This window comes from Lissotriton vulgaris, chromosome 3_1, assembly GCF_964263255.1.
Source record: "Lissotriton vulgaris chromosome 3_1, aLisVul1.2, whole genome shotgun sequence".
NCBI classification, from domain to species: Eukaryota; Metazoa; Chordata; class Amphibia; order Caudata; family Salamandridae; genus Lissotriton; species Lissotriton vulgaris.
Window position 1 is genome coordinate 493,114,499 of NC_141689.1, and position 27,264 is coordinate 493,141,762.

Here is a 27,264-nt window from a genome sequence, read left to right on the forward strand (position 1 = left end):
CTTCTCTGGCATTTCCTCATAGTAACAGTGCAGTTGGTCCCTGCAGTAAGCCATGTCATTCAGCCACAGCTGCACATCAGGCGCCCTCCTCCCTCCCCATCCTATAGCAACTCTCCTCTTAGCCAATTGTAGCGCCAGCACCACAAGCCGTCGCGATTGCACTGACACACCAGAAGCGATGCCCAAAAGACAGAGGCGCACATCCAGCTTAACTACAGTCGATGTCATGACAGTCAGCCTCTCAGTCACCGCCCTCCAGAAGTCATACACACGCGAGCATCCCCAGGCCAGGTGCACAAAGTCTGCGTCATCAGCACCGCACCTGACACACTGAGCAGCAGCCCGAAGACCATATCGAACCAGCTGAACCGGCGTGTAATACCACTGATGTAGAAACTTATAATGCAGAAGGCGGACATTGCCATTTATCACATACCCCCCGGTCATGGTACAACATTCATTCCATTCGTCATCACTCAGTGGTTCTGGAAGGCTCCTATCCCACCGTGCTCTAGCCAGGACTGCACCCCCTCCCTCATCCTCCTGCGCAGCTTTGTATAGTTTAGAGAGCAATTTAGTCCTGTCTTTAGCCGTGTAAAGCAGTTGTAAAGCCCCGAGTGCTAACGGTTCCCCCGGGTACGTTGGATACAAATCTCTTATTGCAGCCCGAAGCCTAACATAGATAAAGGTAGCCATACCTGCGTTAGTTGAGCGAGCGGTCATGGCCTGCAAGGAGAAAAATGATGCCCCGGGAAAGAGGTCTCCCATAGTTTGTAGTCCGGCTTCCCTCAGAACCTGTAATCCTCCAATCTCGCTGGATACTGAAACACCTGAGTGGTAAAGTAGCAGCATAGCCGGTGCATATAACGGCAACCTGGCAGCCCGTCTACCCAGGCCCTCCCAGGCGGTCGCTGTGATTCGCACAGTATCAATCTCCCCCTTCTCAAATACCGAATGTTCGTTAACAATCATGGCCCTCAGCGGATATGGCAAAACCGCACTTGCCTCAAGTGCCACATGCGGGGTATACGGTGGAGCATTCAACCAGTAACTCGCGAAATGCGCTTGTGCGCAGAGATAATAAAGCCTCATGTCCGGTAGGGCGAACCCTCCCAGTGCATACGGCTTGATCAGTACCTCCCAAGTTACACGTGGCTTCTTACCGGCCCAGGTGAGAGATATCAAAAGGGACCTCATCCTTGCAAAGAAATGCGATTTCAACGGGACAGGAATGTTCACAAAAAGATAAAGAAATTGCGGCAACACTACCATTTTAATTAAGGATACTCGATCCGCCAGGGTCAGTGGGAGACGAGTCCACCGCGCTACCTGATCTTCCAACTTAGAGATGGCAACGCCATAGTTAGCCCGTATGACTTCCTGGCAATCCCTATGTACCCAGATGCCTAGATATCGAACCGACTCCGTCGCCCATTCCAGCGGGAATTCCAATGGATTTGGTGAGTTGCGTCCGTGAGCGGTAACACTACAGATTTGTCCCAATTTATGGTTAGTCCGGAGTGGCGACCAAACTTAATGAATTCACTGAGTATATTTTCCAGATGGAGCACCGGGTCTCTAACATATAGGACCATGTCGTCAGCATACATTGACACAGCCAAAGATCTAAGACGTGCCCTCCGCACCCTCCTCCAGTCGCCGCTCCAGAATCAACAACTCTCTTTCTAGCCTGGTCATAGAGTCCCTGATGGACGTGAGCACCCCTGACCTTAGACCAATACACGCCCCTCTCACCGTCACTTTGAAGGCCTCCCACACCGTACTCATTGTCAACGGACCCCACATTGTTCACAAAAAACTCCTCAATTATCTGTCTCAGTCGCTCACACAACACCTGATCAGTCAACACCCCAGGAGAGAGTCGCCAAGTGAAAGGAGCGGGAGCATGCGTTGGGAGCTGCAGCACCAGTGTAACAGGCGCATGGTCAGAGATAGTACGAGGCAGATGTTCAGCACCCACAACCCAATCACTAACATCTCGAGTCACTAGCCAGTAATCCAATCTCGACCATGTATCATGCGCCGACGTGTAACAAGTTCCTGCCCGCTTGGTTGGATTGCGCAATCTCCATACATCCAGCAGTTGTAGCCCATTCATACCCTCACATACCGCATCCACCGCTTTCTTGCGCACATAGGGCCTGTCATGTTTTTTGTCCAAATCGGAATCCAGCGTGACATTCCAGTCCCCCCCACAGAGGATAGCCGATGGTGTAAGCATATAAATTTTGTTCCAGAGTGTAACCAAGAAATCAGGATCATCGACATTTGGACCATATACATTGAGAAGAGTGATCAGCGTACCACACAATTTACCCTGTACAATGATAAATCTACCATCCTGGTCAATCTCTTCATGAATCACTTCAAAGGGGACATTTCTCTTTATCAGAATCATCACCCCTCGTGCGTAGGAAGAGTATGTCGTAGCCAGTCGCACCCCCGCCGACTGTTTGCCCACCAGTTCAGCCGCCTTACCCTGAAGGTGTGTTTCTTGAAGAAACACTACCTGTGCACCATGCCTATTCAAAAAAGCAAGCATTTGTCGAGTCTTTTGCGGCCTATTGAGACCCCGCACATTCCAAGTAACACACGTGATTTTACCCCCCCATCCATAACGCCAAACCTTCAAACATCCCAGAAGCCAATAGACCTTCACCAGCTCCCACCCTAGAGGCCAACCCACCGCACCCCTCGACCTGGAAGTGACATGAGTTCCTCTGTAACAAAGACCGATCCCTCACCAGAAGCTCCGAACACAGTCCATCGACATCTCAGATCCCCCGCCCTTGACCAGGAAAAGGAACAATCCCCCAACAAACCCCAAAAACCCATCCCCCACCCCACCACCCACTTCAGCATTCCCAATTTGCCAAAGCAATCCCATACCCCCCCCCCTTGCAAACCCCAACAATTCAAACAACTGTGTGTGGGGATCTCCCATATCAGGGGGCGTAGCGGCACACTACTCCCGCCAGTAATTGACGAGAGTGTAGACCATACTCAATAATGATATCCCCAACCCTGCAGCCCCAGTCTCGTGATCATGGCATCAAGTAATGAGCAGTCAAACATCAGTACATTGCCCAGAGCACCCCTTGATGTGTTCACAACCAATAGAGTAATAACTGTAGCTGATAATGCTAGTAGCAAGCAGCGCGGCACACGCGCAATTCTCCCCAGGTCTAAAGACCTCCAGCCAGGCCCCCCACTGAGCCCACAGGAGAAATGGTCCAGCCAATAGCAATTCCACATCATTCGTAGAGACACCACCGGCCAGCGTGTCCCTCCCCCCTCAGCATACATGTTAGCAGTTCAAGGCAATTCAGGCACTAGTGGGCCGTGTGAGCTGGCAACGTCAACTAAATGTAGAACAGTGTAGGTGACCTAGCGCGGTACTCCATAGCAGCGCCCCTGCCGCAGCCAACAGCGCATAACAGTTCAGGCGACCTCATCCTGCCTCTCATCTTCATCATCCCGACGTCCATGCGGCTCTTTAGCACGTTTTTTCAGTTTTTTGGCGTAGTCCATGGCCGCCTTGGGGGAAGAAAAAAATCTTATTATCCGAAGGAGGTCCAATCCGTAGGCGTGCGGGATACAACATGGCATATGCAACGTCCTCAGCTCTCAGCATCTGTTTCACCGTGGCAAATTCTTTACGAGCTGTCTGCACCGCCATGGTGAAGTCAGGATAGAACTCAAGTTTGTTACCCTGGTAGTCTATGGAGCCCTTTTCCCTTGCAAGACGTAGAATAGTATCCCGGTCCCTATAGTTCAGGATTCTGGCCACGATAGGTCGCGGCGGCGCCCCAGGCGGAGGCCGTTTAGCCAGAGAGCGATGGGCACGTTCCACTATAAAGACACGAGACAGTTGGTCAGCCCCAAATATGTCGATGAGCATGCGTTCCATGTAGTCCTCCATGCGTCCAACATTCGTGGATTCCGGTAGGCCCGTGACGCGAACATTGTTCCTTCTGGACCTCCCTTCCAACTCCTCGTTCTTTGCTTGTATGACCGCCAACACCCTCTCCATACTGAATACTTTAGACGAGACCGTGGCTAGTCCATCCTCCGTGGCTGATACTCTGTTCCACCTCCCCCATCCGCTCGTTTTGGCGGTCAAATTGTGTTGCCATTTGGTCAAGACGGTGATTAACTGATTCCATGGTGCCTTCAATGGATTGTAGAGTCTTCTGCATGGCTACCAGCGTAGATTCCAAATTCGGGGCACCCCCCATAGCCCCCCCCCGGTCAGAGTCAGTGGGAGCCTGGGAAGACATGAGCGCAGTTTTTTTTGCCTCAAACGTGATTTTCGGTTGATTCCTCTCCAGTCTGCCCATGGTGGCGAGCAGTACAGCCCAGGCAAATGCGCAGAATTGTAGGGCAGATATACCAGGCGAGGCGCCCCAAGCAGTCTCAGAGCATATACTAGCTGTCCCACACCAAGGGGCAGACCCAGCCCTCCGGAGTTATCCTTAACGCAGTACAGGCAGATCCACCGCACTCGGTGGGAAAAGCGCACCAAGCCGATCTCAAGTAGCCTCTCAGCTCTCCTGTAGAACAGTGATCCGATATTCCCCAAAGTAATCAAATGGCCATGTCGCCAGGACCACAACCACGGAATTCCCCTCCTGCCAGCACCCGCGTCTGAGTCTGTGGTCGCTGGGTGTGGGGCACCAACCGGAGCTCAATTTCCGATGTATCCGGGGATCAGTGCCACAAAATGGCGGGCGCGCTGCAGGCCCACAGATATCCAGTGTAGTTAGGCACCTCAGCAGCATGCCAGCGTCTAGGGTAATGCACCAACACAGCCTAGGTTAATTTTCCGCTCTTCTCAGAGCCACAGCTCCGCTACTCTGCCTCGCCGCAGGCCCCCTCCCCCTGCCCCCGCCAGCCTCAGCTCGCGCGGCCCGGCGCCACCTCCGCAGCCCCGGGCTTGCGTAGCGCCCCGCCCCAATCACCAAAACAAGCAGGGCCGGGTCCAGGCCGTCCGATGTTTCGGCGCCACTCCGGGGAGATCCCGCAGGCACCGCCGCCGCAGGAACCAGGCGCCGCGCCTTCAGAGCAGCACCCGCAGGGAGCAGCGGAGTCCACAGCCCGGGCAGCAGCGGGACGGCTCCTTCCCGAGGAGCGAAGACTCCGTCAGCGGGATCCCGGCTCAGAGCAGCTCGGCTCCGGGAGCGCTCAGTACAGCCGCAGTCGTAGGGAAAAGCGTCTCAGCGAACCCCCGATGGTAGCGGGGCTCTCTCAGCTGAATTACAGGGCGCAGGTGTTAGGAATTACAGGATAAATGGGCGAATTTTAGATGATCTCGGAAGAGCCTCACGTAAGTGCGGCCATCTTGCCCGGCGCCCTCTAGCGCCCCTAGTTCACAAACAGTTGATTCGTTTTCCTAATCTCTTTAGTCCTTTCCGAATAGAACTTGAGCACTCTTTTAAGATCTAGGGAGTGCAGTGACCGCTCGGCTGGGGTCGTAGGGTTTGGAAAAAACGAAGGGAGGGGACTGATTTATATGAAAATCAGAAATGACTTTAGGCAAGAAAGAGGGATGAGCCCTTAGGACTACTCTATTGTGATGGAAAACAGCATATGGTACTTTCGCACAGAGCGCTTGTATCTCGCTTACTATGCGCGCAGAGGTAATCGCCACCAAAAAAGCCGCCTTCCAAGAGAGATGTTGTAAGGAGGCCTTGTGGATGGGCTCGAAAGGATGTGGCATTAACCTGGATAGAACCAGGTTCAATTCCCATGGAGGAGAAGGGTTTCGCACAGGGGGATACATTTTTTTCAACCCCTGGATGAAGTCCTTAACCACTGGAACCTGAAAAAAAGAAATCTGATCAGGTGATTTTCTGTATGCTACTATGGCTGACAAATGCACTCTAATAGAAGTGTACTTTAAACCAGCAGTTGCCAGGGAAAGGAGGTATGGCAAGATGACGTCCTCCTGCCCTTTAGTCGGATCTAAGTGATGATCCCAACACCATAAGTAAAACCTTTTCCACTTGAACGCATAGGACGCTCTCGTGGAAGGCCTCTTAGCATCCTTTAAAATGTTCATGCATTCGGGAGGCAAGTTCAAATGTCCATATTGCAGGACCTCAGGAGCCATGCTGCTAGGTTCAATGATGGGAGGTTGGGATGCATTATCCTCCCGTTCATCTTGCTCAACAGGTCCGGCCTGCAAGGGAGTCGTCTGTGTGGACACACAGACAGATGTAGAAGGTCCGGGTACCATCACTGCCGCGGCCAATCCGGAGCTATCAGGATCATTTCCATGTTCGACCTGAGGAGCTTGGAAACTACTTTCGGGATCAGAGCCAGGGGAGGAAACGCATAAGCGAATGTCCCTGACCAATCCATCAGTAGAGCATTCCCCTGCGTTCCTGGCCGGTGGAACCTGGACGCGAAGGAGTGGCATTTTGCGTTTTAGTCGTCTGCAAACAAGTCTATGGTTGGACGACCCCAGCATCGAAAAAACTCTTCTACCACTTTGTTGTTTAGCACCAAGTCTGGCTGATCTTCGAAGTGCCTGCTGAGCGCGTCTGCTTTTATGTTCAACTCGCCTGGAAGGTGCACTGCCACTACTGTGAGGCCTCAAGAGAGAGAAGCCAATGCCAGACTGTCTGAGCCTCTCGAGAGAGTGGGCGAGATCTTGTGCCTCCTTGTTTGTTCAGATAGAACCGTATTGTCCGTCTGAACTAGGACTGAGTTGGACTCTATCGCTGGAAAGAAAGCTTTGAGAGCCAGGAATACCGCTCTGAGTTCCAGCATGTTGATGTGTTATGTCTGCTCCTGCACAGACCACTGGCCTTGAATTTGAAGCGGACCCATGTGCGCTCCCCAGCCTTGCAGAGAGGCATCAGTCACTATAGACTGGGATGGAAGAGGTTGGTGAAACGGTACCCCCACCAGTATATTCCTTCTCCGAGTCCACCATTTGATGGCATCTTTCGTCGCTTGGGAAAGAGTGATACGATCTTCCCAACGTCCTGTCGCTTGGTCCCACTGGTCCTCTAGAGCCTGCTGTAGAGGACGCATTCTCAGCCTGGCATTTGGGATGAGAAAAATGCAGGACGCCATGGAACCCAGCAGGGATGCTACTTGTCGGGCTGTTGGAAGCAGAGACTCTAGCAGAATCCCACATTTCTGACTCATGGACAAAAGTCTCTGCTCCGAAGGAAACGCTTTTCCCAATCTTGTGTCCAGAACGGAGCCTAGGTAGTGGATGGATTGTGTAGGTCGCTGGACTGACTTCTCCAGGTTCACATGGAGGCTGAGCCTGGCAACTGGTGCAGGCACAGTTGTAGATCGTGCGTTACCTGTACCGGAGATGGGCCTTTTAGGAGCCAGTCGTCCAGGTATGGGTAGATGAAGAGTCCCTTTTTGTGAAGAAAAGCCGCCACCACTGCCATGCATTTGGTGAAGACTCGTGGTGCGGACTTGAGACCGAAGGGTAGCACCTTGTACTGGTAGTGTTTGTTCCCTACGACAAACCTCAAGTACTTGCGATGTTGAGCAATTGGGATGTGAAAGTACGCATCTTGCAGATCCACCGAACACATCCAATCTCCGGCTTGAAGATGTGGGCATATTTGGTGAAGCGCTAACATGCAGAACTTTTCTTTGATGATGACTTTGTTTAATAGTCGCAGATTGAGTATTGGTTTGAACTTGTCCTCCTGATCTTTTTTGGGGACAAGAAAGTATCTTGAGTAAACTCACTTTCCTTTTTGAGCGGGAGGGACTTCCTCTATCGCTCTTTTTTGTAGTAGAACTATCACCTCTCTTCGGAGCAAGCTTAGCTGGTGAGGGCAAGAGCTCTTTGGAGTAATGTTCTTAGGAGGCGCACAGAAACGTAGCCTGTATCCATTGCGCAGTATATTCAGCACCCACTGACCCTTTGTTATGCTGACCCACTCTGCCGGGTGTTGTGAAGCACTTCCTCCCACTGGAGTGGGTAACGGCGCCAGAGGAAGCCACTGCTCAGGCCGTTCCTCCTCTTGTGGTGTTAGAGGATTGTTGGTGACCTCCTCTACCTCAGTTGGCTTTGCCTAGAAGCTGGGATTCACCCTGGTTCTTACTTTGGGACCACTGAGGGGTTTGAACCCTCTGTTGAGCCCCTCTCCCCCTGTTGGTCTTGAAGCGGCCTTTGAATTCTTCTTTCTTTTCCAAACCCACCGCTTTCACTGTATCTAGTTCCGTTTTCATCCAGGTCATTTCTTCGTCAGCATGTTCCCCGAAGAGAGCGGAACCCGAAAAGGGAAGATTAAGGATGCGATGCTGAGCATCCGGCTTCAGACGTGTAAGGCGCAACCAGGCCGACCTCCTGGCACAAACCCCATGTGAATAGGAATGCGCCGCAAGTACTGCACCATCCGCAGCCGTGCTTATCTGATTCGCCACCAGACATCCTTCTGTCACAGTCTCTTTAAAATCCTGCTGGTCTTTCTTTGGCAGTTTGGATTTGAACCTTTCCATGGAGTCCCATAAGGCTCTGTCGTATCGACCCAGAAGCGCAGCCGCACTAGAAACCTCAAGACTGGATGCAGCTGAATTGCAAACCTTGCGACCCCAGGAGTCTTGAGATTTGCTGTCCTTGTCTGGTGGGACTGAAGAGGAACCGGCAACTGCGTACGTCTTCCTCGCCGCTGCCACAATTAGAGTCTGCTGGAGGGTCAGATTTTACAAAAACCGGGTCAGAAGAGGCCGGTTTGTATTTCTTCTGAACGCGAGACGGCACCGCTCTGATAGCCGCTGGAGTTAGGAAAACCTCTTTGACAGGATCCATAATCCCCGAACTAAAGGCAGCAGTGGACGGGAGATAGCTTTTTTGTGTAAAGTCTCAAAAATTACTGTTGTCGTAACCTGAGGGACATTATTGTGTTAAACAGGGACCCCCTGAGCAAAGTCAGATTCCTGGATCAGGGAACAACAAGTGATAAAGAACAATATTATCCAGGCAATGAGAATAATCTGGCAAAAAAGCAGTATAGTACAATAATATATAAACACAAGTAAAAGAAATCAAAATAACCATTGATTATAATCACATATAAAATGTAATACCATTGATATAAATTGATAAAAATTTTACATTTTTAACATCAAACATAAAAATGACATTGAGAGAGAACACGGATAAACTATTCTCTTTGTCTCAAAGGCAGAGGTGGAAACTGAAATGGTTCCCACTGCTGATGGCTCGGGTCGGTGGCTTTCTTGACAGATTATTCTCATTGCCTGGATAATATTGTTCTTTGTAACCTGAGGGACAGACATTTCAATGTTCAGTTTCAGTGCTCCTCTTTGCAGGACATCCAGATACGTGCCAATGTCATCCACTGGGGAGGATCTGGACGTAGGACTGTCCGTCAACGTAGGGGAGTAATCCCTCTTGGAAGACCTGGTAGGAGAGGTAGATGAAGTGAACGGAGTTCGTCGACATCTACGGTGAGCACTGTGCCTCCTCTCCCGCGATCTTTTTGAACGCTCCTCCCGTCTAGGAGAGCGAGATCTGACCCGATCTTCTGAACGAGGTCTTCTTCTGGGAGATCGGGATCTTCTGGGAGATCTGGTTGGTGTTCTCACAGGTGATTTGCGCCTGGGAGGACTACGCTTGTCCATCTCCTCTACCAGATTCTGAAGAGGAGACCTGTGTTGTGGGCTGGCATATTCTTGCATGCGTTTGGCAGCCCCAGAATCTCGCAAATGGTCCAAAGACTTGTACCATCTAGGTGACAGTCTGACTTGCTCAGCCGAAGGATCTGGCTGACGCTCAGGAGATCTGCGCACAGGACTTCTGGACTTTGAAGATGCAGTTGAGGAGCCAGACGACCGTGATGTGGAATGACGAGAAGCTGACTCTGTTACCATGATCACAGAGTTTCTTTCTGAATGTCTCGACGTTGAGCGTCCTTCTCTCGCCGCTGAACGCCTTCGGGGAGTCGGCAGGTCAAACAATCTCGACGTCGAATGCCTCGACGGCGATCTATGTGAGGATCTATGGTCTCTCGACGTCGAGCGGCGATGACCGGCTGTCGACAGAGCTCTCTGCCTCAACGTCGAACGGCGATGCCCGGCCGTCGACGGAGCCCTCTCTCTCGACGTCGAACGACGATGTCCAGTCGTCGACGGAGGCGCTTCTCTCGACGTCGAACGACTATGTCCAGTCGTCGACGGAGCTCTCTGCCTCGACGTCGAACGGCGATGACCGGCCGTCGACGGAGTCTTCTGTCTCGACGTCGAGTGCCTGTGCGATGAAGGCGGAGGGGTATTGGACACCCTCGACGCCGAGCGTTGACGAGACACTGACAGAGACTGCGTCTTGGTCCTAGACGCCGAACGCCGCTTCTTGGACGACGGCGGAGGGGTCACACTTCTCGACGCCGGTCGTCGCCTGGATAACGACGGCGGAGGAGTGACCTCCCTCGACGCCGATCGTCGCCTGGTTGACGACGGCGGAGGGGCCTTTGATCTCGACGCCGACCGGTTGACGGCGGCGGGGTCACATCTCTTGACGCCGATCGTCGCCCGGTTGACGACGGCGGAGGGGATCTCAACGACGGAATTGGAACCTTCTACGTCGTCGACGTACCTGTTCTTCTTTTCGACGGCGAGCCCGCCGTCGACGGCCTTTTTGAAGCCAAACGATCCACCGGTGGTTCTTTCCTCAGCGCCAAGCCTGACGCTGAAGGGATGGAAGACCTGTGTTTTGAAGATGTTTTAGTCTTCTTGGAACCCTTCTTCCCCGGAGGCCTTCCTCTGAATGACCTATGAGCCAGGCCATAGATGCGAATTCTCTCCCTGTCTTTGAGAGTTCTTCCTGACAGGTGCTCGCAGTGTGGACAGGTGCCTGGATCATGTTCTTAAGGCAGACACAGGATACTACATCGTGGTTGTCTGATTTTGCTTTCTTGTTACCACAAGAAGGACACTTATCAAAAAGTGAAGGCATTTTCCACTGAAAATGCCCAGTAAACTGACTTATAAAGATGAAAAATGTCAAAGTAAGTGAAAAAAGTTGTTCAAAGTGAGTAATTTTCTGTCAGAAAACAGAAATTAGTGGAGCTGTGTAACCAGGATCCTTCCTGAAGGAGCCAGAAAGAACAACTGACCTAACTGTCACCCCTGAGGCATGATGGGATACAAGGGGTCAGGGGTGCTTTAAAGGCACGGTGTCAGTTTATTGATATGCAGCTACAGGTTAGCTTTTCAGTCTTTTTAGACTGTGTGTCTTCTCCTTCACGCACACCACACCCCTCCACTGGACGGACCACAGTTGCATCCACTTCATTTACAATAAGACCACGATCCTCAACCACCCTCAACCAACTCTGCAAAGAAATTGGAACAAAATCACCATCGACCAGATTTCCACATCGCTTCTTCAAAAACCCCCGGCCTACTCAACGAACCCTAACCAAGCCGCCATCAACCTCACACAATGGTTAACCCAAACCACCGACAAACTAGCACCATTGAAAAAACATCAAATCAAGCAAGGAAGCAAAAACGCCCCCTGGTTCAACGATGACCTTAAGAAATCCAAGAAGCTCTGTCGCTCCCTTGAGAAAACTTGGAAAAAAAGACCCAAACACTATCACCCAAGCCGCCTTCAAAAACGCCACCCGCAAACACCACCAACTAATCCGGACAGCCAAGAAATCAGCACTCAAAGACCGACTAGACAACAACGCCCGCAACAGCAAGGAACTTTTCAACATCATCAAAGAATTCACCAACCCCACTGCCAGCTCAAACGACATCACCCCCTCTCAAGTCCTCTGCGACTCACTCGCCTCATTCTTCCATGACAAAATCGCCGACATTAATAACAGCTTTGACAACCAACCCGCAAACCAGTCAACCTCACTTACCTCCGAACCTGTAACTCCTCCGAATAACCTTTTTGACTGGAACCCAATCACCACAGAAGACACCATTCGCCTAATGAACTCCATCCACTCAGGATCCCCTACAGACCTACAGACCCATGCCCCCATCACATCTTCAACAAAGCAAACTCCATTATCGCACCCCATCTCCGAGACGTCATCAACTGCTCCCTCAACTCCGCCACATTCCCAGAAAGCTGGAAACACGCCAAACTCAGCGCCCTTCTGAAGAAGCCCACAGCTGACCCCACCGAACTCAAAAATTACCGCTCCATCTCGCTCCTCCCATTCCCTGCCAAAGTCATTGAGAAAGCGATCAACAATCAGCTCGCCGCCTTCCTCGACACCAACAAATCACTCGACTCCTCAAAGTCTGGCTTCCGAGCCAAACAGCACCGAGACCGCCCTCATCGCAGCAACAGACGACATTCGAACACTACTGGACAACGGAGACACAGTCGCCCTCATCCTCCTTGACCTCTCTGCAGCCTTCGACACAGTCTGCCATAGCACCCTGATACAACGCCTCAGAAACATCGGAATTCAAGGAAAAGCATTAGACTGGATCATCTCGTTCCTCGCTGGAAGAACTCAGAGAGTCCGCCTCCCCCCTTTTAAGTCAGAGGCCACCGAAGTCATCTGCGGCGTCCCGCAAGGATCATCACTCAGACCCACCCTCTTCAACGTCTACATGAGCCCCCTCGCAACCATCGCACGTCAACACAACCTCAACATCATCTCCTACGCTGATGACACTCAGCTGATCCTCTCACTCACCAAAGACCCAATCTCCTCCTAAACCAACCTACATGAAGGGATGAAAGAAGTAGCCGAGTGGATGAAGCACAGCCGTCTAAAACTGAACTCGGACAAAACGGAAGTCCTTATCTTAGGCACACCCCCTTCCGCCTGGGACGACTCTTGGTGGCCAACGGCCCTAGGAAAAGCCGCCATACCGACGGACCACGCACGGAACCTGGGCATCATCCTGAACTCCTCACTCTCGATGACCAGACAAGTCAATGCCGTCTCATCATCATGCTTCAACATCCTACGCATGCTCAAAAAAACATTTCGCTGGATCCCCACCGAAACAAGAAAAACAGTCACCCACGCACTGGTAAACACCCTTTACGCCGGTACCACCGCAAAACTGCAGAAAAAACGACAACGCATCCAAAATGCTTCTGCCAGGCTCATACTAGGCATCCCCCGCACAGACCACATTTCCGTTCACCTGAAAGACCTTCACTGGCTCCCCGTCAACAAGAGGATAACGTTCCGTCTCCTCACCCACGCACACAAAGCCCTATACGAACTTGGACCTGATTGTCTCAACACGCGCCTTTCCTTTTACACCCCCACCGGCAAGCTGCGTTCGTCCAACCAAGCCCTCGCCGCTGTGCCGCGCATCCACAAAGCCACCATGGGGGGGAAGATCCTTCTCCTACTTAACGGCCAAAACCTGGAATTCCCTTCCCACCCACCTACGCCTTACTCAAAACCACCTAGCCTTCAGAAAACAGCTTAAAACCTGGATATTCGATAAGTAAACCCCCCCCCCCCTCTTCCTCAAGCGCCTTGAGACCCTCTGGGTATGTAGTGCGCTATATAAATTCTGACTTGACTTGACTTGTATTTGCAATGCAGCCTGGGAGCTTTCTATGCTTCCAGTGAGTTATGAGAATTTCTACTGCTTTCTGAGCATTAAAACAGTTTCTAAACAATCTTTGGTGTTTCTCATGTTTCTAATGCTTATTATTCATGTTTTGTGGAAATTCTTCACAGCATATTTCAGCTCTGATGTTATTTGGCTGCTATTGCATGTTTTTATATATATATATATATATATATATATATATATATATATATATATATATATATATGTGGGGCACATATGATATAGTGTTTCCGGGGTCCCGCGCATGGGCAGGAATATTCTAATGCTCATGACTATTGATGAGGATCCCCTGGAAGAGAATAGTAGGATTTATGCAAGATCCTCAATTGAACAAGACGAAGTCGGGCCCTAATAGTAATTTCCCTTGGGCTTTGTATGGCTTCAGTCCATCCCTTATCAATGTCACCCAGGTTTTCCGACCATTGTTCCCGCAAGTGTACCAGTATGACTGGGGAATTGTTAATTAATTTTCAATAAACCAAAGAGATACCCTTATTTGGCATGGGATCCGACACGAGCAGATCCTACAATGGAGATGATTCTGGCGAACTCTACCGTTCCTGTATGCGGTGCCTCACTGCATGGCCCAGTAGCAGGTATCCGTAGCACTCAGTTTCAGCCATGGTATATTCCTGGCAGAGATCCACAACGATATCCTAGCCTGAACCCTTCCATATATCTCCCAGGTATTCTATCTTAATCCGTTCCCAACTCTCCAGGCCCCCACCTCTCACTGGGCTAAAATGGGGTTGGATTCACCAACTTATCACGCCATCCCAAATTCTGCGTTGCTTTCTCCATGCCCTCACTATCTAATTTGTGTGCGGCGTCAAGCTTCACTCTTCGCAACGCAGATAGAGAACTGAATCGTATCTACACCGGCCCATTACATATCCATCCACACGATAAGCGGGCTTCCGTCATGACCTAGTCATTGATCACTTAATTGTGTCACCCAGTAATAGAACTTGGCATCTGGGACCCCAGGCCAACCATCGTACACCCCACTCTGCACTTTACTCAGAGCAATCCTAGGGGTTGAACCCTGCCAGAGTAGCAGACCACCAGGTCTATTTTCTGAAACACTCATCAGGACGGAGAATGGAGTATTCTGCCAAATGTACAATAACCACAGGAGGGTCATCATTTTGTAGAGGAATGCCCTCCCCATCAGCGAGAGGGGTAAGTTATGCAAATGGGCCAAGTCGCCTCGTAGTCTTTCCGATTGGGGAAGCACATTGAGGCGTACAAAATTCTTGAGAATTTCAGGTGGCGTTGATGCCCAAGTACTTGAACCCCTCATTACTTCCTATGTTTTAACTGGAAACCAAATAGGCTTTTACTTCGTAAAATAACTATGTTCATATGTCTTCTATAGTATTTGGTTACATGATGCGTTTACATTCAAAACAATGTAACTCTTACATTTACTCTTTTTCAGAAAAGTTAGAGAAGGTAAATACTCCTATATGTTACAAAGTACAAGTTAGTATTGCAGCTCTTCTGTTCCTAGACTCAGTTTTGCCCTTCCAATTGTTTTTCACCTACCATCACTGCCTCTCAAAGACACAGGAGCACTTTTGTCCAGTACAAAAATAATTGCTGATTGTACTTGGATTTACACAAACTCGCCAGACTCTGCTATCTTTCCTTCAGGGCATCCATTTTCTTTTGAGAACAATGTAAAACACATATAGAGAGAGACGGATAATTGTATGACCCTTTGTCAAGGTATAGGTGCAGACAGTACATTCCTGGGCAGTAGTCTGAGTAATTGCATCAGTGATATCTTAAGCTCATAATACTAATGTACTCAAACTGGAAAACCAAGATAGTCTTTCTAAGGTTGAGGTAGCTGCAAACTCATATACAGTATCATAGCACATATCAGTCAATAACATAAATGCCCAGTGAGGGCTACAAATAAGAAAAGAAAGTGGTGTGATGAGCAGTATGGAGGGGAAGATGTCAATGTCCTTGCTTCTCTACTGTGCCCCTAAAACCCCTCGCAGAAATCCGTAAAAGGATTGCACCAAATTTAGGCCCAAGACTGCTCAACTAATTTTAATGTAGAAAAAGGTGAGGCAATGTTGATCGACTGATGTAACCCAATGACCAACTCTGAGCAGAGAAGTGAGGAGCTACCCAAAGAAGTTAAAAGTGCTCAGTAAGGAGCACATGCAATGCTGCTAGAAAGATTTGCGGGAATACCGGTTTACGTCTGGTGCAATATAATGGTGGGGAGGTATGGCCAGCACATAACAGCGGAGTCAGACTAACTGAAGTGACTTTTCAAATGTGCACTGTAACTCAGTCCTTTTATTCCGGGTCTTACAAAATACCACTCAAGTTCAACCTTTGAAGAGTAGGTAACTTCACATTTTTCTTGAAAGACATTGCAAAATCAGACTGCCAGAGAAGTGAGGGGACTGACCTTGGTTACTGGGTATAAAAAAGTAATAATCTGTCTACCCTAGTTTGAGCCATGGCTTACCCAATAAGTGGACACTACCATTTTCTAGATCACTGCATTGGGTATATATGTTGATGCTGTACATTAGTTGGGCTACACATGTAAACAAGGATTTGCAATGCAACAGTCTTGGCTTTAGTTAAGCTTAAGCAATTATGTTTGTAATTAGGTCGCTTTTAGCTTTGCTTTTATTAGTGCAACGTGTTACTTTTTTTTAACGTAATTGGATCACCTCATGTACAATTTTCATAAATGACTGCCAATAATTACACAGTAATTTTCAAGAAAATTACACAAACTTGACCTGAAGAAAGTAGACAATTTCTCTCATCTACTCGCAACTTGACTATGATCACTAAATCTACAGGTCAAGGACAGGATTTTAAATTATGACTGCACTCCAGAGTATCCTGCTGGACAGCCTTTATCAGTCTCACTTTTTAACCAATCCACCAGGGGATGCTCATTGATTCCTCTGTGAGCCCGACATTGTTTAATGTCTACCTCAATCCACTAGCTGGGCTGATCAGATCCCACAGACTAAAGCTCGTTAACTATGCAAATGAAACTCAACTGATTATCACCTAACTCAGAAAATTAACAGCGAAAAGACGGAGATCATTCTTTGTCACACCCAGGAACCCAGACTTTCCTAGCACATTTGACCCACTGAATACAATTTGTTTCCAGTCGTACCAACTTAGATTCACAACTTGGGGGGTGCAATTGTAAAGCGATCGATCCATCACTATCCTTGTTAATAAGTTCTCTGCCTCATGTGTCTCATTAATGACGGTCCTTCGCAAAATACTGCCTCTACTCTTTGACAGTGCAGAGTGCCATACCGAACAGACGTGACTATGGAAATGTTTTGTCTCTAGGTGCTCTAAAGCAACAAATGCAAACTGTTCTGATACAATCAGCTGCTGCCAAGCAAGCCCTCTCTCTTCCACGCAGGCCTATGACCACTCCAATGGGTCCCTATGACCAAGAACATTCTATTCAGGTCCCTCTACCTGGTCAATACAGATTTTTCCTCTAGAAGAACCACACTTTAGCTAAAAAATACTACAACACTATATTCCTTCAACGCTCCGCCAATGCTAACCCTCTTCAGGTTCCTCATTTCAAGAAGGAAGGTGGGCGAGCCTTCTCGTGAAGGTGGCGCAGCTCGGGAATAGCCTACTGCCCACTCACAGAGCCTGATCATAAGCCTTTAAAAGCTGGTTTTATTCAAAGTAATTCTTTAAACCACCAATTGCGAGTGTTTCCTTTAGCCTGTATTGCAGCTGCTATGAAATAAACAAAAATAGTCAATGATTAGGGAATGGAGACTGAATTTGACAGAAAAAGTAGGTAAGGCAAAAGGAACAAAAGAGAAAATGAAAGGCAAAGCTCCATTTTCTTCAAGGATCCGGAAGCAAACATGGAAATGGAAGGAGAACTGCAGACCAGATCACCGTATCCGTCAAGCATGAAATGTCTCAATATGATGGATAAATGTCAACATTCGAAACATCAACAACTTTAATGCTGAAAACATCTAATCTGACCTGAATTTATAGACAAGCAATATAACTATCCCTAGGTACCATGAACATCCAAAATTTGCTTCGTCGCCCATGTCCATCTCCTTCACTAGCAGCTGCTGCCACAACAATAGAGAAAAAGCACTTTTCCTACAAACATTCTTCTGCAAATACTTCAAGTACTGTGGCCAAGACTCCCAGACATGATGGTGATTTCATGAGACCATCACAAGGAAAAAGAATCCATGTGCCCAATGATTTTCCAATCTAACAGAGGGAATGACTATTCCTGCTTCACTGAAATTAAAGGACGATAGATCTAACAAATTGGACACTTTGTATCTTTTTATATTTTTATCTTTTGCACCTGGCCGCATTAATTAGAAACCAAATATATTGCCTGGTTTGTTTTTAATCAACAGGCATATACTCTTAAAAGCTTCTTGTATACAATACTTTTACACATTTATTCACCTATCTTTAAAGTGCTTTTATATAACGTTTTATTCAAATACTTTTATATACAATGTTTTCAATGATTATTCACAAGTTTTTATAATTTCTTCATATGCATAATGTTCAATGCTTTTTTAGTATGGTAAGAGTCTCAAAATAAGGCGATCTCAAACCATAATCCTGGAATTGTGAACACTAGCAGTTCTTGTTTGGGCAGCCTGTTTTCACTCCTTGACTGTAGTTAGTGTTTCCTTTATATCGATTAGAAGTACAAAGGCCCTCAAGCGCACATAAAAAATGCATCATGCACAAAATATCATCATGGCTGGCAATCCCATAGTCTGACAAGTTTTTTGTTTATAAAAATGTACGCAGTCATTGGAAGACTAAGCTTATTGTTTATAAAGATGGAGACTTCAAGTCAACATGGGGCTGGAGCAGACACGTTTTCTGCCATGTCAGTTTTGTGTTAGAGAAGACTTACTGGCTCCAGACTCTGTTTTCATTTGAAAATAGGATATGAAATCAGTGGTCAAATGGCATATAAACTCCAGTATTTAATCACCAATTAGGCTAGGTCATTTAAATAAATAAGGAGTCCTTCACCGAGAGGACATATCCTGGTTTTACAGCAGAGCACTAATAAGAAATAACTGCAAACAGCTAATCAAAAGTATGCTGTGCAATTCATAGCTACAGTCAGCTGGTCAAAAGTATGCTGTGCAATTCATAGCTACAGTCAGCTGGTCAAAAGTATGCTGTGCAATCCATCCTAGGAAAGTCTGAAATTCAAAAGGAAGGTTTTTATATTTGATGCTTTAGCATAGCATTTGAAAATAGGTTCAGGCTGTTCGTATGTCAAACATTTATGCTGGCCAAAACATGCTCAACTACTTTTGTTTTTGCATTCGCTGTGATTATCCTACATATTTCATGCACTAGATTGGGGATTTTAACAAACATTTTTAACTAAATGTCCCCATTTCTTAGTGCCATCCCGGAGTGTATTATTCCTAAACAAAAGACTGTTTGGATTCTCGCTATGTTCCTGAACTCACTTAGAGCAACTGATATTAACCTGAAAACATAGCCTGCACGAGACTGCACAGTAGGCATGTCTTAGGACTGCGGTTCAACCGGCTTTTGAAGTTGGAATTTGTGCATTAAACGTAATCCTTGAATCACAAGATTAGCAATCACACCTCCGAGGCTCTGGGGACCACGCAGATTTCGTATTAGAGAGTTTCTCTGAAGTAAAGGAAGGGTAGTGTTTAGGGGTGGTATTGGATTTTCTGGGTACAGTGAGGTGTAGAATTTAGGGGTGAGGGGTTTTTTTTTATGAGTCAGGGATGGATGGCATTTTGGGGTGAAAAATCAGCAATTTATAAGCATCCAAAGTAATTTTTGCAAAGTAAAATATATTATTCCAAAGTACTGCACTTCAAGGTAAAAGCACCGAAAAATTTACCCCAGACAAAAATTAAGCAAAATTAAGGAATGCAACCGGCAGCCAATGGATGTCTTCTGCCCCTGCTCCTATTCAATTTGATATGATATAAAATCCCTACATATAATGCAGTGTAAAAGTCACGCAAAACTATGATCTAGTGATGGACAGTAGTAAATAGTGCTAGATGCAGAAGAAAAGCCGATTTAAAGGGACACTCCGATCAATACTAGAAATTTTACGATGGACTTGGAATCACAGATTCGTTTAAAATGCAAGTATCAGGATATGACACTGACAACAAAATATGTACAATGAATACAGAAAGGGAATGACTGGCCTTGCAAAGGCTGTGTAGCTTTACTGCTGTTGGTAATAGGCTGAGTGGAAGTATATACAAAGGTAAAGCTAGGATGTCGAGACTGCATCTTCCATGGTTGAATGTGCGTTTAGCATTTTAAACAGTAGTTTTAGGAACCTGCTGAAAATGTAAGAAATACTACACGATTATAGACCGTCTGAGCACGAAAAAATGGTCACCAAGAATTGTCTACAACTAAATCGCACAGTCATCTGAGAGTATAAACTTACTTACCAAGTCTATTATAAAAGTATTTCAGAATCATGCCGAGTATTTGTCTTGCTTCGGTTTCCTGATTTAGCTGTATAAAACAAAAATAGTTACAAGCTTAGAAAATAACATCCAGATTATAATTATAGAGCTTTACAATGCACATAGTTTTGTTTAAAATGTTATATTGTGATTCTACAAACAACTGGTACATTGTAAGGAATTAAAAAAAATTAAAAATATGTAAAGAAATTCCACTAGGGAAAGGCTCTGGTATTCTATGCTAAAGAACCTAACTTTGATTGCGGCAGAAGAACAAGGATCAAGTCAAAGCAATAAATCACAAATGAGGATGGGCAGTAAACACAATACACAATGGAGCTATGCTACCCAAAGCTGTAAAGTAAGTGCAGCATGAAGCTCAAGCAAAAGGTTTTACACATGAATGAGTAGCTAAAAAAAGGCAAGATAAACACTACAACCCAAAAAATACGTAAACAAGTAAATATGTACATCAACAACAGAATTGATGGAAGACAGATCAGAGGAGAATGGAAAATAAAAGATAGCAACTAGAGGGGCAATCCGAGATGGGAGAACTAGAGCAGTAGAAAAGATTGGGAGGTAAAGAGAGAAAATTACCGGAGAGCATGAAGACATAGCAAAACGAAAAAGACAAATGAAAGGACAGTGATGAGGAAGGACACAGAATAAAGGAGGGAAATAAAAGGATGGAATCCAAAAGTGAAGGACAGTAAAGAAAAAGATAAAAGAAAAATCAGCGCAAGAGCAGTTAAATGCAAGCACATGGATGACTGGAAAGAAAATACAGGTGCTAAAGACAGTCCAGAATCTGTGTTGGCAAAGTAGCCCAAGAGCTCTTCTAAAGGGGAGGAGACAGGGAAGGAATAACTGTTCAAGTACTGAGAAGAGCTGGAGTTTTGGTGTTAAGTGTCTCCATTATCGATACCTTTTTGCGAGTGGCTGATGTCATATCACACTGACTTTGATCTGGCAGCAGCTCTCCCTGGCAGTCAGCGGACTTGCAAGCTCTATGCAAGCATTTTTGCACACCATTTAACCACTTTTGCTCCGCATTTCAATGGCGCCAAAATGTGTCTGCACATAGCAGCACCAGCATAGTGCGTGTACCAAAAACATCATTGAAGTTGCTGTAAGAAAGTGGCTCTGTTTATACTGGACCAACATAAGGTACAGTGTGTACAGAGTCCACAGTCCCCAGAGGTTAGGCAGAGGCTAAAGTTAGTTATAACCTTACTCTCTAAAGTGGTAGCTTGGTCGAGCAGTAAGGCAGTATCAGAGGACAGTGTGAAGCATTTGTTGTACACACTTTGTCAGCAAATCGACTCGCACACAAGAACTGAACTCTAGGCCAGTTGTTTTGTATCAAAAGATATAGTTGTTTTATTTTAGAACCAACAAGGTATCAACATATACTTTCTCAAATAGGCAATAGACTTTTTGATTACAATAGTTAGTTGTTGCATAGGCAACACAATTTCAAACAAAGCAACATTGAGCTCAATGGGAATTTCTAGTTAAATGCAATTAGTTACTTTGTATATTACTTTTCTAACCACAGGACTGGATCCTAGATTCAGTCCTGGGACATTTTCTGTAAACAGTTAAGTAAAAGTGTTTTGGTTACAGTAGTGATTTTTAAGGAATAATATTGTATTTCAAAAGTTGACACTTAGAAACTTTTTCACATAAAATCACCAATGTGATCCAATGGGAGGAAATTCACTTGGCAGGTAAGTAGTGTTATCATTACTTTTTCCTACTCAGTGTTGGAGCCTGGATCCAGCACTGGTGCATCTCCTGTAAAAAGTCGAAAGAATGCATTTAAGTCATACAGGCGATTTTTAAGGAATATTTGCAGTTTGTGAAAATCGACACTTAGAAACTGTTCTGCAGACTATATATTCCTATGGAAGGAAATTCAAGTTACTGGTAAGTACGGTTAAAATTACTTTTCAGGGTCAGAGCTGGGCTAAAAGATGCAGCACTGAGTTCTCTTGTGATAACAGGTGAGTAAATCGGAATTCGTTGTTCAACTGATTTTAGATGAATATTTTAAAGTTTCAAAACTCCACACTTAGTAGAATTTTCAAGTGAAACCAGTCAATGGTACCCTATGGAAGAAAAATGAGTTATCGGCTTTTGGGTAAGAACTCGACTGGCAGAGTTCTGGGCAGAGACTCAGGGGTCTCCCAGGGTCAGGTAGGTACATTTAGTACACCCTCAGCGGCACAGGCGCAGCCGGGTGCAGATGTAGTTAGGCCCAATGTTATCCAATGAGAGACCGGCGGTTGGTGACTGCTGGAAAGCAGGCCACGCGGCTGTGGGAGCTGAGCTCCTGGTCACTTGTGAGGGCAAGTGGGGAAGTAGATTAGGACAGAGGTTGCACTGCCAGGGGCACTCGGGTGGCTGGGTGCAGGGTGCTTTTGAGCCGTCGGGCACTCAATGTTATTCAATGGGAGTCTAGGAAGTGGAACAAAGGCTGCAGGCTCGGGGACAGATTCTTCAGGAGCGACCAACACTGAGAGGGGTAAGTTGGCATCTTGGAGGATAGGTAGGCACCCTGGAGTAGGGCACAGGGGGCAGTAGGGCGCCGGGTGCAGGGGTGTCTTGAAGACGGGAAATCTTACCCTTTGCTGGCCACGGTTGGAGGGGTCCCTGGTTGTGAGGCTGTGGGCATCGTCTGTCGTCGAGGAGGGTCCATGGGCACTGGATTTCAGGTCACAATCGCCGAGGGGACGTCCTTAGGGTGGGTGCAGAGTGTGCTGGATTTGCGGTTCCTGGCTGGCACCAGGGGTATTGCTGTTTGAGCAGAGCCACTGCTCGTGGGAGTCCCAGTCTCCAAGAGGGACAAGGAAGGCAGGTCCTCCGGGGTTTTCAAGGTTGCTGTCCGCAGGAGATGCCGGGATTTAGCAGGAGCAGGTTCGAGGATCAAGAGGCCTGTAGGGCTGGGGCCAAATCAGTTGGTGTTGTCCTCTTGTTATCATCTGCACAGCAGGTTTTCTTCTTGATCTTCTTTCTTGTTTTAAATCGGGATCAGAGGAAGGAAGGTTCAGGGGCCCCCTAAATACTAAATTTAGGTGATTTACAGGTAGGGTAAGGGCAGGGAGCAAGGAGTCCCTGTCCTGGGGTGAGTACACCCCCTATCCTGCTCCTCTCCTGTGGTAGGGGGGCAGGAGCCTATCTCTGATTGGACAAGGCTCCCCATCCTCAAGATGGCTGGAGCCCTAGTTGTGCTTCACCTCGCCTCTGCCACCTGAGGTGTGGAGTTGGCACAGGCTGGTACACCCCCTTTCCTCATGTAGGCAGTCTTTCCGCCAGAGTGGGGGTCAGAACCGGTGGTGGCCAGTTGCGGAGTACAGCAAGTGGCCTAGAGAAGCTCACAAAGGCGGCATGCCTTTGAAGCTTCCCCCTACCCATCCTGGGGGAGGAGACCTAGCACCTCACCCAGGATATGCATTGCTGCATGCCCAGGAGAGCGGAGGTCTCTCTACCCAGGGGTCCAGCAACATGTCTGCTGTGTGGCAGACTCTCAGACAAGACGTGGATTGTAGGTTAGGTTTCAGGGGGCATCTCTAAGATGCCCTCTGTAGTGCATTTTATATTAAATCCCACACTGGCATCAGTGTGGGTTTAATGTGCTGAGAAGTTTGATATCAAACTTGTCAGTCTTCAGTGTAGCCATTATGGTGCTGTGGAGTTCGTAATGACAACCTCCCAGCACCATATACTCCTAATGGCCTCACTGCACTTACAGTGCCCAGGAATTGCCCTGGGTACTGTAGGGGCACAGGGCTCATGCACCTGTGCCCACACCACTGGCATAGGGCACCCAGCAAGAGGGGTGACTGAGGTAAGTCAGGGCAGTGGGTTTGTGGGCAGGCACACAGGGATGTGTGCCATGTCGACTCTCTGTTGAGTTCTGCACCAAGTCACTCAGCCTGCAAAGGCAGTGTGTCGGTGTCCAGGCACAGGGGCCCTAAGGGTGGCACAATAAGGGGTCGTCTCTGGTCACAGTGCCCTGGGTACCATTTACCAGGGGCTGACCTGTGGCCAGAGATGTCAATTTCTGTTTAGGTTTCAACACAGTTTTAGAAAAGGAACACAGGCCCCAGGTACCTGGTTCGCAGGAGCCCAGGGCACACTCAAAGTACATCAGCCATTCAGCAAAAAGCGGGGGCATTCCATGCAGGAAAGATGGCACTTTCTCACAGTTGCTTTTTAATTTCAGGAGTTCAGGCACAACTGTAGTTCCATTGTTAGCCACAAAAATAACACATGGAAAAGCTTTTAGCAGAGTCTGACAGTGAGAATATCCCAGTCTAGCACTGACTGAACCTTCACTTCCAAGCGTCAAATCTTCCTACCAGAAGCCCGAAGTACACAAAAGAGGACTGACCAATTTGAGACTCTGTAGCCTTTATGGTCAGGCTGGTCCCTGGCACCACAGAAAAGAACAAAGTGATCCACATGCACATTCTATGTATTCCTGAGCACTGCAATATCAAGGAGGCATAACATAGAACATTCTGAGGCCATTCAACAAATGGTTAACTAGCCTTTCAAAGATGGTTGGAGAATTCTTTAATCCAAAGGGCAGCACCTTAAACTGGTAGAGGTCCTACGGTGATGAGAATGCGGTCTTGTATGTTGCTCACAGTTGTCAAGTTGATTTGCCTGGTTACACAAAGTACTGATGTACCTGGTTTTTCCCCACTTTGCCCACCAGGTCATCAGCCTGGAGGGAAAGGGAGAGACAACAGTCACAGTGACTGTGTACAGTCCTAGCAGTCTATGCACAGGGCAGATCTGTCGACCCTTGTCTTGGCACTAGTACGGCTAAGCCCAGTTCACAGGCAGTTGAACACTCAAATGCACCCAAGCATCTTGGCTACCCCAACCGTGATCCAATCCTGGATCTTCTGCGACTGCGTTGTAATCTTTTTATTTTCTTACATTAACCACTTTTCTGGCATTATACTGCTACTCAATGGGGCAACTTTGGAATTGGAAATCATTACAGGTGCCTCAGCAGCTTTGGGCAGAGGACCATAGTCTGCTCCCCTGACATCCCTCCAAATAAGAAACTTAATTTTTTTCATTAAAAATAAAACACCTTGTCCTTTTTCAGACAAGGGCTGCTTTTTTTGTTTTTGTGGGTGTTATGGGGGCTTTGAGGGTCATGCAGTTGCCCCTGTAAGTGATTGAACGCTTCATAGTCAATCTCTTCTGCACGAAGCCTGTGTGGAATCTTGCTCTTAACGAGATTGAGTCAATCTGGTTGAAAACATTCACATATCTATCAGGTTCCAAATCATCCCAAATATTGCAGAATTTAGAGAAATAGAGAGTAAATGAATAAAAGAGAGAGAGAGAGACAGAGACCGGGAAGCTCAGGCTTCTAAGAGCATGGCAGAGTAAATCACCTGTGGGTGCGCTACAGTACAGGCACATAGGAGTGAGAGGTATCATATTGCACAAGACAGAGGAAAAGTATACCCAATGAATGCATTAAGTTAATCAAGCTGAAATTACGGCTTTAGTTTAGAGGAAATAGCACATACTGCAATTTTACATCAGTAAGTTTGCTGCAATATCCCTCCCAAGAGACACAAAGGTCAAGGAACTCTTCATGCATGCGAACAACCAGGTTTCTAGACACCTGTGAAATCTGCTTGGTACCCACTGCTCCAGTGGTAGGTTAGACCTCAAGTGGAAAGTTGTCCAGAATGCACTCTATTGGCTATACGGAAAAGGTAAGTGTTACATAGTTGCAGAAATAATAGGTTCTTATGAACAAATGAATGATCCGATTTAAAAACGCGAGCAGCTTCCCCAGAGCGCATGGGCACTAGCCAGATAACTCACTGAACTTGAAGAGCACATAATTATACTGTGGTTAACAGCCAGGTCTTCAGGAGCTTAATAAAATGATACTTCAACTTGAACAAATGGAAAGAGCGAGTTAATTCTAACGTTGAGACGCTAGGAGAGAGAATGACCACTGCTCCCCTTCATTGCTGTTTGAACTTTAATTTTAAATAATAAGGCCTTACTTGATCTCAAAAGCCTGCAGAGAGAATAAGGAAAAAACCTATCCTGGAGGTAAGTTGGACAGGTTCCACAGAAGGCTCTTTGAGCCTTAAACTGGAAGAATTTCGCTACTGGCAACTAATACAGCTGTCTGCGACGATGTGATATGGAGCAGCGCCAGGGCAGTCCCAGAACCAGACGTACTGCCACATTCTGAGCCACCTGTAATTGATTTATCCCCTTCACTGCGGCAGCTATTCCGCCGCAGTGCTAAGGGGGCGGGGCGGCCGCGCGGCGGCCGCATGCTGGTGACGGAACCGCTCCGTCACCATCGTCGGTGGCGCTGTGCTTATGACGGAGCGGTTCCGTCATGGCCCGCCCCGCTCAATGGAACGCTCAGCGCAGGCGTGGAATTCCCGCCGCGCAGGCGCTCCGAGCAGGCCATGACGGAACCGCTCCGTCATCAGCACAGCGCCACCGCAGCTGATGACGGAGCGGTTCCGTCATCAGCAGACAAGGGGTTAAGAGAATAGTGGAGCCCTAAACACAGGCTATTGGCATAATCAAGTCTGTAAGTAATTAAGGCTTGTACCAAAGATTTGAACGCCTGCAAAAGAAGAATATGTAGGAATTTTTATAGAGCTTTCAAGATAGAAAAACACGAGCCAGTAACTACCAGCACTTCTGGCCGAAAAGACAGCTCATTGTCGAAATTTAAACCAAATTTTCATCAGTGGTTACGGAAGCTGGTGGGAGTAGACAAGTTTGCAGACCACCAATCAGAGACTGAAAAGTTTGGGGAAATTCTCTTTATATCCAAAAAGTAAGATCTGTTTAATTAGAGTTGCATTTAAGCATGCAACTATGCATCCACTTTTATAAGACACATTTTAAAAGAAGCAGCTGCAGTGTTAGTGGAGCGGTCCATCAAGAAGATCAGCAGAGTTTCATCAGCATATGAGTAGACCTTAATACCAAAAGATTCAATCAGTGGCGGACGGGGGCATATAAATATTAAAAAGGGTAGAAGTCAGTGAAAACTCACATTGAGCTGTTTATTGCCTCAAGAGAAATTGGCTTATGTGACAGATCGTGGTCGGTCCAACAAAAAAAC

At 47.3% G+C, this 27,264-nt stretch overlaps 1 protein-coding gene across 1 annotated transcript in view; it reads right to left on the reverse strand.

Annotated features, from left to right (window-relative positions):
• The window catches only part of TENT2 (terminal nucleotidyltransferase 2), a 569,767-nt gene that overhangs the window by 300,528 nt on the left and 241,975 nt on the right, over positions 1-27,264 (reverse strand). Inside the window, exon 6 of the mRNA XM_086960733.1 lies at positions 20,100-20,166. Within this exon, the coding sequence (XP_086816859.1) occupies positions 20,100-20,166 (67 nt within the window). The remainder of the gene's footprint in view (positions 1-20,099; positions 20,167-27,264) is intronic.